This window comes from Sus scrofa, chromosome 6 (assembly GCF_054392235.1).
Source record: "Sus scrofa isolate SSC_HxYL_T2T_F1_AM1 chromosome 6, Sscrofa_HxYL_maternal_Yorkshire_Landrace_v2.0, whole genome shotgun sequence".
NCBI lineage: Eukaryota > Metazoa > Chordata > Mammalia > Artiodactyla > Suidae > Sus > Sus scrofa.
In genome coordinates, this window is record NC_139388.1 from 114479790 (window position 1) to 114493221 (window position 13432).

General features: G+C 42.7%; 1 protein-coding gene across 19 annotated transcripts in view; it reads right to left on the reverse strand.

Moving 5' to 3' along the window:
* ZNF521 (zinc finger protein 521) overlaps nucleotides 1-13432 on the reverse strand; it is an 847543-nt gene that overhangs the window by 155333 nt on the left and 678778 nt on the right. For 11 of the 19 annotated variants that reach the window (XM_084964340.1, XM_084964336.1, XM_084964337.1 and 8 more), the window contains one exon: nucleotides 9638-12990. In XM_084964340.1, the coding sequence (XP_084820466.1) occupies nucleotides 9638-12550 (2913 nt within the window). In that variant the 5' untranslated portion in view covers nucleotides 12551-12990. Of the gene's footprint in view, nucleotides 1-9637; nucleotides 13098-13432 lie in introns of all 19 variants that reach the window. The other 8 variants (XM_084964329.1, XM_084964335.1, XM_084964328.1 and 5 more) reach the window with 1 other exon arrangement.

Genomic DNA, 13432 nt, shown 5'->3' on the forward strand with positions numbered 1-13432 from the left:
TCGACGTTAGTATACACTGCCCAAAAGTTTTTTAAAGCAGTTATGCAAAATTATACTCCTACCAATAAAGTAAGAGAGTTCCACCTGCTTTTCTTTCTTGCTAAAAAGATTTCATGGACTCTTTCTATTTCAGTCACTCCGATCTGTGCAGTGGTTCTCCTGTTCTCTTTTTAATTTCTGTATATACAAAGTTATGACTCCCCTTTCATTATTAATATGATTCATTTATTATTGTTTTAACCTGATTAATCTCACCAAAAGCTTGTCAATTTTGTTAGCCTTCTCAAAAAAATAACGTTTTACTTTGTTGGTCTCCTTGTTTTTCACAGTTCATTATTTTCTGCTCTTGGCTTTACTATTTCCCTTTCTTCTTTTTTTATGGCTTTGTTTTCTTGTTCTGTTCCTAATGTCTCAAGTTTGATGTTTATCTCATGTATATTACGGTGTTTTAATTTTCTAATGTGTATTTGATGTTCAATTAACCTTCCTTCTAAATACTGCTTTAATTTATATCTCACACATTTTAAAATGTAGTTATCTTTTCAGTGCTAAGTGTTTTAACTGCTATTTTTATACCATCTTTGTTCCATGGGGGGGTAATTTTAAAATTTATAGCGTTTAAAAATATCTTTTTCATATATAATGTATTTGAATTATGATCAGAGAAAGTGATTTGTAATATCTTAAACTTTTACATTTGTTGATAATTGGTTTATGACGGGAAGAGAGTGAAAATAGTTTGCAAGGATAAGACTTGGCTTGGAGAGAGAACACAGGAGATGCAAATGGGGGAAAAATACAGCACCTGGAAAGTGACTGAGTCACAAAGTTAGACCAGACAAGATTTCAGGTATGAACACAAAGTTTCAGAGAAGAATAACTAGGAGAATGGTGGAACAGAGACAAAAATTGCAGAGAAAAGAAAAAAGAAATTATGATTTGGTTTGACCAAATGGCCAGCACTGTGTTCAACTGGTAACGCTGACCGGGTAGCTGAAAAGCTAAGATGTGACTTAACCAGAGTTTGCAGGTTGAAATTTGCTCTTTTAGTCTCTGTATAAGATAATAACTAGGTACTAGGAATTGAGGGTAAGGGAAGAGAAAAACAGCTTAAAAACAGAACCCTTAGAAATATGCACTTTTAAAAGGCAAAAAATGTAAGAAAGTGAAAAAAAAATATATATATATAGAAATAAGGGAACTGGCTACTTAGGTTTTTACAAAGCCCTTACAAGGTTCTCATATTCTGGCTGTTAATTTTCTAGAAATACAAAGTACACCTAATAGAAAATTGTGTCTATATTATATAGAGAGGAGAGCGATACAGTAATAAGAAATCCAGAATGTGCCTTTCAATTTTCTTTCATTACTCAAAATCATCTTGAAAAGATAGTCACTAATCTCCGCTTCAATACAATTTCAGCCACAATGTAAAACACTCCTGCTAAATAGAATTCTACCACTACAGAGGGTGATTTCAAACTCTTTTACCTAGCACTCAGGGGACTCATATGGGCAATTCAAGATTCATGGTGGCATACAAAAACACCCTTATTTTTGAATTACGTATGTTCTAAAAGACACTGCATGCTCATGGAAAACATCAATGGTAAATGCCGAACTAAAAGAAGGTACAGAAAATCTAGTGGTGGTAGTGGCAGCAATTCAATACATGATGCAGGGACCAACACTAGGTGACCATGGGACTCAGGACAGTGGATGGGAGGCAGCTGCTTCCATGGCCTGCACCCCAATGCTGAGGCCAGGGGTCATTAACTCCCTGTTCCAGTGCATTGTAGATGCCAAGCAAATACTGAACACAACAACAATAAATCAGAAAGCAGATTAAACTTGGCACAGCAACTCAGTCTATTTCAAGGACATCTTGAATCTCACAAATCTATTTGGTCATATACATTTTCTACTTAATTTTAAGATATTGTTCATTTAGAGGAAACTTAACTCATTTATTTTTGCTCCCTTAACTTAGCAAAACCCTATCAGCAATCTGAAACACAAAAAATCTGACGTGTAAATTCCCACTGTGACTCAGAGGTAATGAACCCATGAGGATACAGGTTCAATCCCTGGTCTCACTCAATGAGTTAAGATCCGATGTTGCGTGAGCTATGGCATAGGTCACAGATGAGGCTCGGATCTGATGTGGCTGTGGCTGTGGTGTGGGGCTGTAGCTGCAGCTCCAATTTGACGCCTAAACTGGGAATTTGCATATGCTGAACCTGCAGCTTTAAAAAAAAAAAAATTGACATTTTCCTTTCAACCTCATATAGAAATTTTCATTACACAAAACAAAACAGAACTCTGGAGCTTAAGTAGGTTCTGAATGGTCAACATGTACATTTCAATTTTCAGTGTAAGAATTATAAAGAACAGTGACCTCAAGATACTTAAAATAGACTTTCATACTGAAGACAATCTTTAAATTGCTAGAAATTTCAAGCCTTTTAGCTAGTTTAATATTTTTTAGATCACACCTAATTTTAAAGCATCTCAGTACTCTGGAGTAAATTTATCCATGTCTGTGTGTAACAGTTACTGGAGACACTTGCATATACATTCAAAGATGGAGTATACACATCTTTGTCACTTTGAAGTCTTATACTGGCATTTATTTAATCAATATTTATTAAGCTCTTATGATAAGTTACTGGATGTTCAGAGGTGAGAAAGGAGAATAGGCAAATAACTAATTTAACAAAAACAAACTTAAAAGAAAATCCTCAGGAGGAGACCTACTTCAATACAACTTTGGGGGAAAGGCCACCTGACAGCTGAGAAAGGGCCAGTGGTGCAGCGAGGCTGGTTCAGAAGCGTTGGCCAGAGGATGAAAGAGCACATGTGTACACCACAAAGCAGGCCCCTACTCAGGAGGCGTGGGGGGTTGGGGGCAGGTGCAGTGGACCTGGACCAGGTGGGAGCAGCCAGGCTGGCCGGGATGGGCGTGGCCTCACAAACCGGTTGAGAGGTAGGAATTTTATTTGAATGAAATGGGAAGCCACTGAAGAATTTTATGTAGCATCATGGGATTGACATGTCTACAAGATTCAGCCCAAAGAAGGGATGAGAAGCAGGCAGAAGATGCAGGAGCGCACTCTATCAGGAGGCTACTACAATATCCAGAAGTGACTGCAGCCTCGTCCATGAGGACGTCTTGGGGGAAGGAAAGACGGGCATGGGATACTCACAGGAGATGGAGCCCACAGAACTTATGAACAGATCAGACGTGGGGACTGAGGGAAAGGGAAGGATCAGGAATGATCCCCAGATTTCTTGCTTGAGCAATAAGGTGCAGGGTCGGTCCCTTTACCTACAATGATGGAAGTTTGGGAAAAGAGAGACTTCAGGAGAGAGAATCAAGCGTTCAACAGGTACATGTTGCATTTCAGAGGGCTAAACGAGGCACAGATAGCTAAGTCAAGCTACAGGAATCCAGAGCTATGAGGCCATCTAGGCCAGAAACATCAATTTGGGAGTTCTTAGCAGAGAAAGAGTGGCAGCAACATGAATAGATGCCGATGGAGAGAATAGGCAAAGAAGAAAAAGAGGACCAAGGAAGAGCATGGAAGAATTCCTAGCCTTGTAGCACAGGCACGGGACCAGAAACCTCCAAAGGCAGAAGTAGGAAGAAAACGAGGAGGGGGAGGCCATGAAGTCAGAGAGAAGTGCGGCAAGGAGAGAGGTGTCAGCTCTGCAGAGCGCTCCAGAGCCAAACCTGGAGACCACTAGCAACCTTGGCAGGACAATTACCACTTCCTTGGGAAGGCAGACCTTGATGTGGAGGAGGATAATCGCAGCAGACCCATACACTCTCACAATAGCTATGACAGAATTTCAATAACACTTAAACAGTATTTGAGTCCAAATGTGGTAAGAGGATGAATAACAATCCTACAGTTAACACATGTAGAAGAACAAGACACATTTCTTTAACACCTTCTAGGCTCCTATTCACTGTGTCAGGTGGTTCCTGCACGAAAAAAGCCAGGTGGCCAGCTGTCCTGCCTTACTGCCCTGTATGGGAAAAGGCTCTGGGAGAGCCACCAGCCAGACACAGCACCAAGGCACTTGATATTATGGGCCTGGCATTATCATGGGGTTAGGAATATCCGCTAATTCTTGCTCCAAGGATTTCAGGGGAAGAAAAGAGAAATGTACACAGATAACTATAAAGTCCTGTAACAATTTTTATATAAGATTCATAATATATTGTACAGACAGGGCATTCAAGGGGAGGGGAGATCTTTGTGGTGGCAAGCAGGGGTCAGAGGAGGCCTTTAGGAATGGATGTGTGTACATGTATAAGGGAAACACTTTGTTGTCCAGCAGAAATGATTCCAACATTGTAAATCAACTATACTTGAAAAAAAACCTTTAAAAAATGAAAAAAAAAAGAGGAGGCCTCTAGAGATCTCCAATGACAGTGAAAGATGGAGGGCCTCATGGAAGATGGAGGGCCACCAGGAGGAGAGCGATTATTTGGGCAGAGGGAATATGACAGCCTTAGCAAGATACAGTCACAGCAGGCTGAGTGCGAGTTAAATAAAGCAATTCCAACTAGAGAGTAAGGTGAAAGGTATGGAAAGAAGGAGACTTTGTAGCAGAGGCCAGAACCCAGAGAGTCTTATATTTCACAACAAAAGGATTCTTATATCTTCCTGCGAGGAGGGAGGTGCACAACACTTTGTTTCAAATAGGGAGGAGCGTGTTGGTCAGGCTTGCATTTTAGGTAAGACCATTCTGACAGCTGCGTGGAAAGGGTTTGAGAGTATTAACATGCTCAACTCAGAGGGAACAGTTAGGAGGCTGCTTCAGTAGTTTAGTGGAAGATGATCAGAGACTGTACTTAAAATGTGGGAAGAGGATGGAGAAGAGGAGATTGATTCAGAAAAACATATGAGTTGAAATCAAGGTGCTCTGATGGCGAACTGGATGTGGAGAAAAAGACAAGACTAAGAAGATCAGTGGATCCACAACTGAAATAGAATATATATATATATATATACATAAAGCATGTTTGGAGAAAGGATGATGAGTTCTATTTTGGCTCCGCTGAGTTTGAAGGTTGCAGGAACACTGAGTGCATATGTCTAGCCCACAGCTGTGTGTGTGAGATTTCAGAGGAGAGGCTTAAGTCAAAGACACCTTTTTTTTTTTTTTTTTTTTTTAAATCTGCTTCATCGAGGTGTAACTCATGCATAAAAAGTCACTAATCTAGTGAGTATTATTAATAAATGAGACAGTCACATCACTACCAGCACAATCAAGATACAAACGATTGCCATCAGGCCCCAAAAGTTCCCTCCTGGTTGAAACCATGGAAGTGGAGGAGGCCACGTGAAGAGGGTTTGCAGAGTGAGCTTTACAATGTAGAAGAGCAGAGGAAGGAAAAGGCTAAGGAACATTCAAAGAGGCACAAAGGGAAACAGGAAGGAAGACAGAGGTGCAATTAGGAGGAGATGGCCAATCATGAGAAGCAGAGATGCAGGTAAACTAGGATTCAAGTTCCCTTTTACAAAAAGCATCACGTGAGTCCATTAGGTAAGCAGAGACCTTAGAGGAGTCAGCTGTGGTGCAGCTGACAGAAGCTGAAACTCCTGGCGAGTGGAGGAAGTGAATCATAAGAAAAAATGAGATGGTAACAGCAAGATGAATTTAGGAAAAGGACAAGGATGAGACCACAGCATGAGGAAAAGCGCCAGTGGAATTATGAAGAGAGAATTGTAAACTTGGAGTCGGGAGACCAGGATTCTAGGAGCCTCTTGTCTACTTCGTACCAGCTGTGTGACCTTAGATCCCAATTTATCTGGGTCTGTTCCGTTGTCTGTAAAAGAGGGCAGTTTAATCAGATGATCTCCATTGTCCCTCCTGGCTTTGATTCTGTGGCGCTATACATGCATCTAGAAACAGGGAGATAATTGGTAACCCTTCAAGAGCAATTTCAATGGAATAGTGAGGGGGAATATAAATTGAAACGTGAGTACATAATCCCTCAGAGAAACCTGGCCATGGGGGATCCTGAGGACATGGAGGCAGATGGACACATGCTTCCAGTATCATCAGGAGACAACATTTTGGGTCCAGATGGAGCAGCACCTGACCAGAGAGTCAGGCCAGGGTCAACGAACTCCAGAAGAAGAACTAACATTTATTCAACACATAGTAAATGGCAGTACGTCCGGTGCTTGGTGTGTGGAAAAAGCTACATGGACAGTGTTTTCTTCCTGTCTCAAATTCTCACCACCATTTATGGAATCATTGTAGGTACAAATTTGTATCACAGTCAACCTTCGAGGAGCAAAGGAGAACAAAGAGGTTCCCCCAAATATTTTATTCAAAACAGTCTTCATAGAAAATTTAGATGAATAATCCTAGGATTTGGGCAATTAAAAAAAAATTTTTTCCTCAAATTCCAAAACCATCGTATGGAAGAAATGGGAGTTCAAATCCAGATGTTCTGTCTCCAATTCTAAATTTCTCCATCACATGACAGCTACCTAATATTATCTTTCTTTGATTGTCACAGGCTTTGTCTTTCATGCATTTCTTGTATTATACGGGTTTATATAGTACTTATTCTTGCCTAGATTATATCTAAATCCCTCTTAAATAGATATTCTAGTCTCGACCAAATTACATTCTTTTTAGTCTTTGAAGGATGCATTCCAGCATCTATCAATACCCTTATGTGACTATAAATTATATCCAGAAAAATCTAATTTGGTTCTTGACAACATCTTGTGTACCCAGGTTTTATTATCTCCTGAGGTCTTTTCTCATCTGAAGCCTTAATCCTCAAAAAGAAGAAGAGATGAAAATACTAACTACAAGGCTAGGTCCTTCAACTCCTACCTAGGACATCTAAGTCAATGGACAAACGCAACATTCTTCTTTTTGCAATAAAATTTAGTCTCACACAGCACAGCATTAACTGTCTTTTGGCAATGACCTTTATATAATAACTTCTATAATAACTTTGTTTTTACTTCCATTGGTGAAAAATTTATACAATATTCACAATGAGACGTCACAGAAGCTTAACCTGGCTAACAAAGAATGGGAACAAAGGAACATTTATTATATTTTTTCTTCCCAATGCATTATTTTTAGGCTCCATTTTATAAAATTTTACCTACGTTTAGATAATTTTCCATGTCAGGTCCAAATAACATGGTCTACTTCACATCTTTAACTGTAGAGAGTATAAGAAAGGAAGAGGGCGCACAAAATTTTATGACAAATAGCATAATTAAAAAACAGTAACAATGATGAAAATGTTGAGTAGATTAGTGAACTTTCTGGGCACAAAGGAAAAATGTACAACCAAAACTTAATTTCTGGTCAATTAAGGGAACAGTTGCAAGTTATTATTAATGAGATTTAATAAGGACGTACTCTTTTGCATAGAGTCATTTTTAACCCTCAGTAGCTAGGTGCTTAAAAAACACTATTGTAAAGAATTAAAGTTAAAAAGTACTTTAAACTATTTTATATATCATTCTTTGTAAGTGAAGGATATAGTTAAGCTTCATAATTATTATTAAGATTTTAGACATAACTGGAGACTTTTTTAGGTATAAAAGGATAAATCTTCCCAGTCAAACCTGACCAAATTAACAGGTAAAGACTATTCATATGTCCTTCATTTTTAAAACATTTCACCTCAAATGGTATTATACTAGAGAGCAATTTAGAAACATCAGAAAACATAACCATGAACAAATAAAAGAAATGCGCATATGCCTTTCCATAAATAATCTACTAAAAAACAAGAACTTAATTTTGCTTGATTTTAAATGTACACATACCACCATAATCACTCACATACATGCACACTCATTTTTAACCACTTTTATACACTATTTGAATTAAACCTGAATACAAAATTTCCTCTCCATGTGTTAAACCTAACAAAAGAAAAGAGAGGAACACTTTTTTGCATAAAAGTTTTTTTTTTTTTTTTAAAGAATTCTTGTTCAGAGGCATTTAAAAATAAAACATTCTGGGGATAATTGGGGAAATCTGAGTATGGACTTAGAGATGATAGTATGGATTTATTTAATTGCTTTTGCTGATTTAAATAAGTGCCTGAGCTAATGATACTGTGGTTAACTAGGAAAATGCCCTTATTCTTAGAAGAATGATATCTACAACTTACTTTCACGTAGCTCAGGTTAATTAAAAAAAGGGGGGAGGGGTTGCAAAGAGAGAGAAAAATGTAACAAAATGCTCATATCTGATAAATCCGTGACATGGATACACGAACACACACACATGTTCACTGTTATTCCTTTAACTTTTCTACAGGCTTCAACATTTTTGAAATAAAAAGCTGGGAAAAAATAATTTGTTTCATATGATTAAAACTGGCAATATTTGTTTCAAAAGAAATGGTTTGATCCAACACATGAGTCATGAACCATTATCAAAATGATGTTCTTCCAGCTGTCCTCATCAGTTTGAAAAGACTTCATTTATTTAGAGGAGAGAAAGGTGCAGATTTACTTGAGGAGGAGAAAAGGGAAAGCAGCTTCAAAGTTTGGGAGCTTGCCTGTCACACAGATGCCGCAATTTCGGGAGGCTGGGTTCTGTGTCTGCTTAGCTCCCCTCTACAGCTGATTGATGGCTATCTGCAGGGAGATGCAGGGGGCCCAGGGAGGGTGTGAGTGCAGAGACAAGATAAGGAAAACGTGGTGATCCCAGACTGAAGGGAGATGGATCTCCCTGGGGTTTTCATTTGGATGTATTTCCCGATAGGGGCAGGTAAAGAGCTATTAGAAACCAGGTGATAAAGCATAAAGAAATTATAATAAACTGAGCCTTCCTCTGCTTAGCTTTAAGCAACGATGACTTACAAAACTATTTCACTGTAAATGGACTTGCTTTTCAGACTCGCTGTGGGGGAAAAAAAAAACAAAAACAAAAAACACGAAATAACTCATCGACTAAGGGAAAAAAATGTTCATTTTGAAGCCCAAACCCAGAGTGAAGACTTGGGGAGAGTGTGTTTAAAATGAATGCGGAGTATGTGGCACTTAATAAATGTAGGGGCTTTTTAAAAGCTCTGTTGTGAATACTTCCCCCACCACCCGGAAGACAAAGACAAACAGTGAGTGTTGGTAACAAGGTGCTAAAATGCCACCCCTACCCAATTTGTTACCCACAAATATATATATATATATATATATATATATATATATATATATATTCTTTTTAAGTTACTCTAAGCCAGCGTGTTGGCTCACTGCATCTTACTTTTCTGTCATTATCTCTCTGCCATACACACAAGTCATAGCTGGGGATTTCAACTCACAGTGAAGCTACGCTGAGATTCCAGATCTCAGGTGGTGTTGGCATGAGCGCTGGTCTCTTCAGTCATAGAGAAGACAATATCCCAGGGAGTCTGGAATTAGTCCTATTCTGCACCATTCAAGCCAAAATGCTGCTTATCGAGAAGCAAGCAATTGCTAGCTAATGGCTAAGGGGGAGAAACACCACTGCATTTCGATCTAAGCATCTCTTGGCACGCGATAAGAAATAAAGCTGAGGAAAGCATAAATGTAAAGCAGAGACGGATGTCTGAGGAGGTTAAATAGCAAACATGAAAAAGGCAAGTTACCTCATCCGACTGGGAGGGACTGATTCTGGGCATGGGCGACACCTGCGGCGTTTTCAACTGCGTGCTGTTGCCATCAGGCACCAGCTCTCGGTGGACCGTTTGAATGTGGTTCTGAAGTTCACTTTCGGACTCAAACTTAACGTTGCAGCTGGAGCAGCGCGTCTTCAGCGCCCCGGCCTTGCCCTTGCCCTCCAGGGCACTCAGGTTCTCGCTCGGGCCCAGGCCCTGTCTGTTCGTGCCGGCGGGCACATTGATGCCCGGGCTGGCGCTCTTACTGAGGTTCACGCAGCCGGCGCACAGACCGTAAGGCAGGCCGTTGATGTCAAGTTTCACCAGATCTTGCTTGGACCTGAATTCCTTGAGGCAAGACGCGCACTTGTACAGTTTGGGGACGTGCTGGCCGCGCCCCGTGGTCTGGACCGCAGACCCGTTGCCCGTCTTTTGCATGTGGAACGTCCCGTGGATTTTGAGTTCCAGGGTGGAGGTCACGGTCTGCATGCAGACCACGCAGCGAAAGCCCGTCAGAGAATTCCTCAAGTCGGGGTGCATTTGGCAGTGCTCTAGAAACTCCTCTTCGCTCTGGAGCGGCATCTTGCAGATCCGGCAGTTGCCGGTATCCAGGCTCTTGCTGTGCGTGACCTTGTGTTCGGTCAGAGTCAAAAGGGAGGGGAAGCGCTCTCCACAGATGGGGCACATGTAGTGTTTGACGGGGCCCAGGTGGGTCTGCATGTGTTCCCGCAGGCCGTTTTCAGAGAAGAAGGTTCGAGAGCACACGTTGCACTTGTAATTCCCTTTGATGAGCTCGGCTTTCTTCTTCACGATGGCGCTCTCCCCGGGCCGGATGTTGTGGTCCCGGAGCTGGTGGTTCTGCAGCAGGGTTTCCATGGTGTAGGCCGCCCCGCAGATGTCGCAGCCGTACATGGGCTCTGAGGTGTCCACGTCCTCTTCGCTCCCGTCGTGGCTGTTGTGCGACTCCTGGCTGTTAGTCAGCAGCGTCTGCAGCTCCACCTCCTCCTTCTGTACCTGCTCCGAGGCCCCGTTGGCGCCACAGTTGGGCGTCTTGGTTTCAAACACGCAGTGCTTCTCGCGCAGGTGCTTCTCCAGCAGGATGATGGCGTGGAAGGCTTTGCTACAGAACTTGCAGTTGTACTTCTTGCTGTGGGTGGTGATGTGGCACTGCAGCTCCACCTCGGTGCCGAAGGACTCACCGCAGAAGATGCACTTGTGCACCTTGCCCTGGTTCTCCAGGTGGTTGTGCTTCACATGGAGCTGCAGGTCCGTCTCATTACGGAAGTCCCAGTTGCAGGATGTGCAGCGGTAGACTTTCTTCTCGTTACTGTGCTTCACCGCCAAGTGGAGCTGGATGGAGACTTTGGAGTCGAACACTTCTTGGCAGAGGGTGCAGCGAAAGAAGACAAAGGTGTGCATGTCCAGCAGGTGTTTCTGAAGGTCATCCACCGATGTGAACTGCTTGTCACAACTCTCACAGATATAGTAGGTGGAAGTAATCATAAAATGGATGGTGACGTGCTTCAGCAGGGACTCCTGGTTGGGGAACTCCTTGTTACACTGGGGACAGGTAAGTTTGGGCAGCACAGTGTCCAGATGAGTTTTCAGGTGAGTCTGAAAGCTGTCTAGGGAAGTGTACTTAGCACCACACTGATTGCAGATGTACTCTCCCGCTGGCCGTGCAGACGCGCCCCCCACTGCCTGCATCATCTTAAGAGATGTCTGTTCTATGGCCACGGGAGAGAGGGGGCTCAAGGCCCTGGATTTCTTCCCGTTGTGAATATAATTCAGGGCCAAGGGAATGTTTTTGTGATTCTCTTTGATGTGCTTGTTGAGTTTAAGAACGCTGTTGAATATGGGTGAATTCGTACAATAGGAACAAGAATAGACTTCTACTACTGGTTCTTTTGGAGTCCCGAGCACTGGAGACCCAAATCGGGAGCCACTGAGGTCACAATGGACCTGCCTTATATGCTCTTCGAGGGAAGAGTCAGTGAGAAACCCCATGTAGCAATGGGGACAGAAGAAAGCATTGCTATCCTTAGCCGCCGGGTTCGCAAAGCCGTGAGAACATCGGATATGTTCCTGAAGGGTGTTGAGGTCGTTGACAACTTCGGAGCAGAAGTTGCACTGGTAGACTATGGCAGGCATGGCCGAAACAATCAGACCTGGGTCCTGAGCTTCGTGCACTTGCTTAAGATGTTCGTTGAGGTTATAGAGGGAGGGCAGTACCTCCAAGCAATACTGACAAATGTGGGCTTGCTCTGGCTTATCTAAATGCATAGTTTTCAGGTGAATCTGCAGAACTGCCAGACTCGAAAATAACTGCTTGTTGCAGTAAATACAGCTGTAGGTCACTTTTGCCTGTTTACTCGAGGGGACGGCCATGTCCGGGGTTTGCTGAGCAGCCCGCTTCCTCCCTCGGCTCTTGGGGATTGGCGGGGCGGCTTCCACCATGGTTGAGCTGTCCACTGAGAGGTTGGAGTCTGGAGTCGTGCTGGACACAGAGGTGTAGCCCACCGTGACCAGGGACGGGCTATTGCTGTGGTTGCACGACTCCGGCTGCTGGTGACTATCCATGTGGCTGTACAGTTCCTCGACGGTGTGGAAGCTCTCGGAGCAGATGCTGCAAGAGTTCTTCTTCTCCCCGCCGTGCATCTGCTCCATATGGTTCATCAGGGAGGTCTCCTCTACAAAGAGCTCGTGGCAGTAGACACACTGGAGGGCTGCTCGGTCCTCGTTGGGGGAGCATTCAGGGTGGCACTCGGCAATGTGCTTCTGGAGGTCTTCTGGGAAGTCAAAGCCTTCCTCGCACTGACTGCACTTCTGAGTGTCCTTCATCTTCCAGTCCTCCATCCTGGACCCTGGCTGGGAGCCGTCCTTGTTCCTCTCGTGAACCTGCATGTGTCCGTGTAGGGAGCTAGAGGACAGGAACCCTCGGCGACAAATGGCACATTTATATGGCTTGTTGGACGTGTGAGTCTTTAAGTGGATCTTCAGGTGATCACTTCTGGAGAAGGCAGCGTCGCATTCGCTGCAGTGGTACTTCTTGTCCCCGGTGTGGAGTTTGATATGGCGATCTCGGCTCCGCTTGTGTTTGAACAGCCTGCTGCAGTAGGTGCATTTGAAAGGCAGTTTGTCACTGTGACTCTGCTCATGGTGCTTTAGGTAGCTGAGACGGCTGAACGACTTGTCGCAGAACTGGCACGGATAGGGGAGTCCAGGGCCACCTTCTTCCTCCCCAAAATCACAACCCTCTCCATGGCTGGGGGAAGTCTGGTCCTTGCTCGAAGGTGAGGAGGCTGGCCATGAGCAGGTGGGGTCATCTTCCACATCCACTCCATCTGCAACAAGAAGCATCGGAACATTTCATTCTCCAGGTGGAAAGTTCACGAACTGGTTTACCGTACCTTCGCAACAAGTTCACAGAGTGGGAGGGACCGACTAGGACCTTTTAGAGAAAAAAAACAAGGAGAGAATAGTTGAGTGGAACACTTTTGAATCTGAGCCCCAAGCTTTTATTCTACATTGACTTTTCATTGGATTGTAAAAGACAAAAAGATATTAAATAGTTCTATGTTTAAATTACCCTTTTATTACTTTTTATCATTCTTCCTTAGAAGCGAGGTATATATTACACATTGACAATTTTATTAAAATGCAGATTTTAATATATTTAATGTTTCTTTTGTATTCATTCAAAAATGATTTGCATATTATGTGAGCATCTGAAGAACCAAATGAAAAGAGGAAATATTACAGGAATGATTGAAAATTAATGCAGTC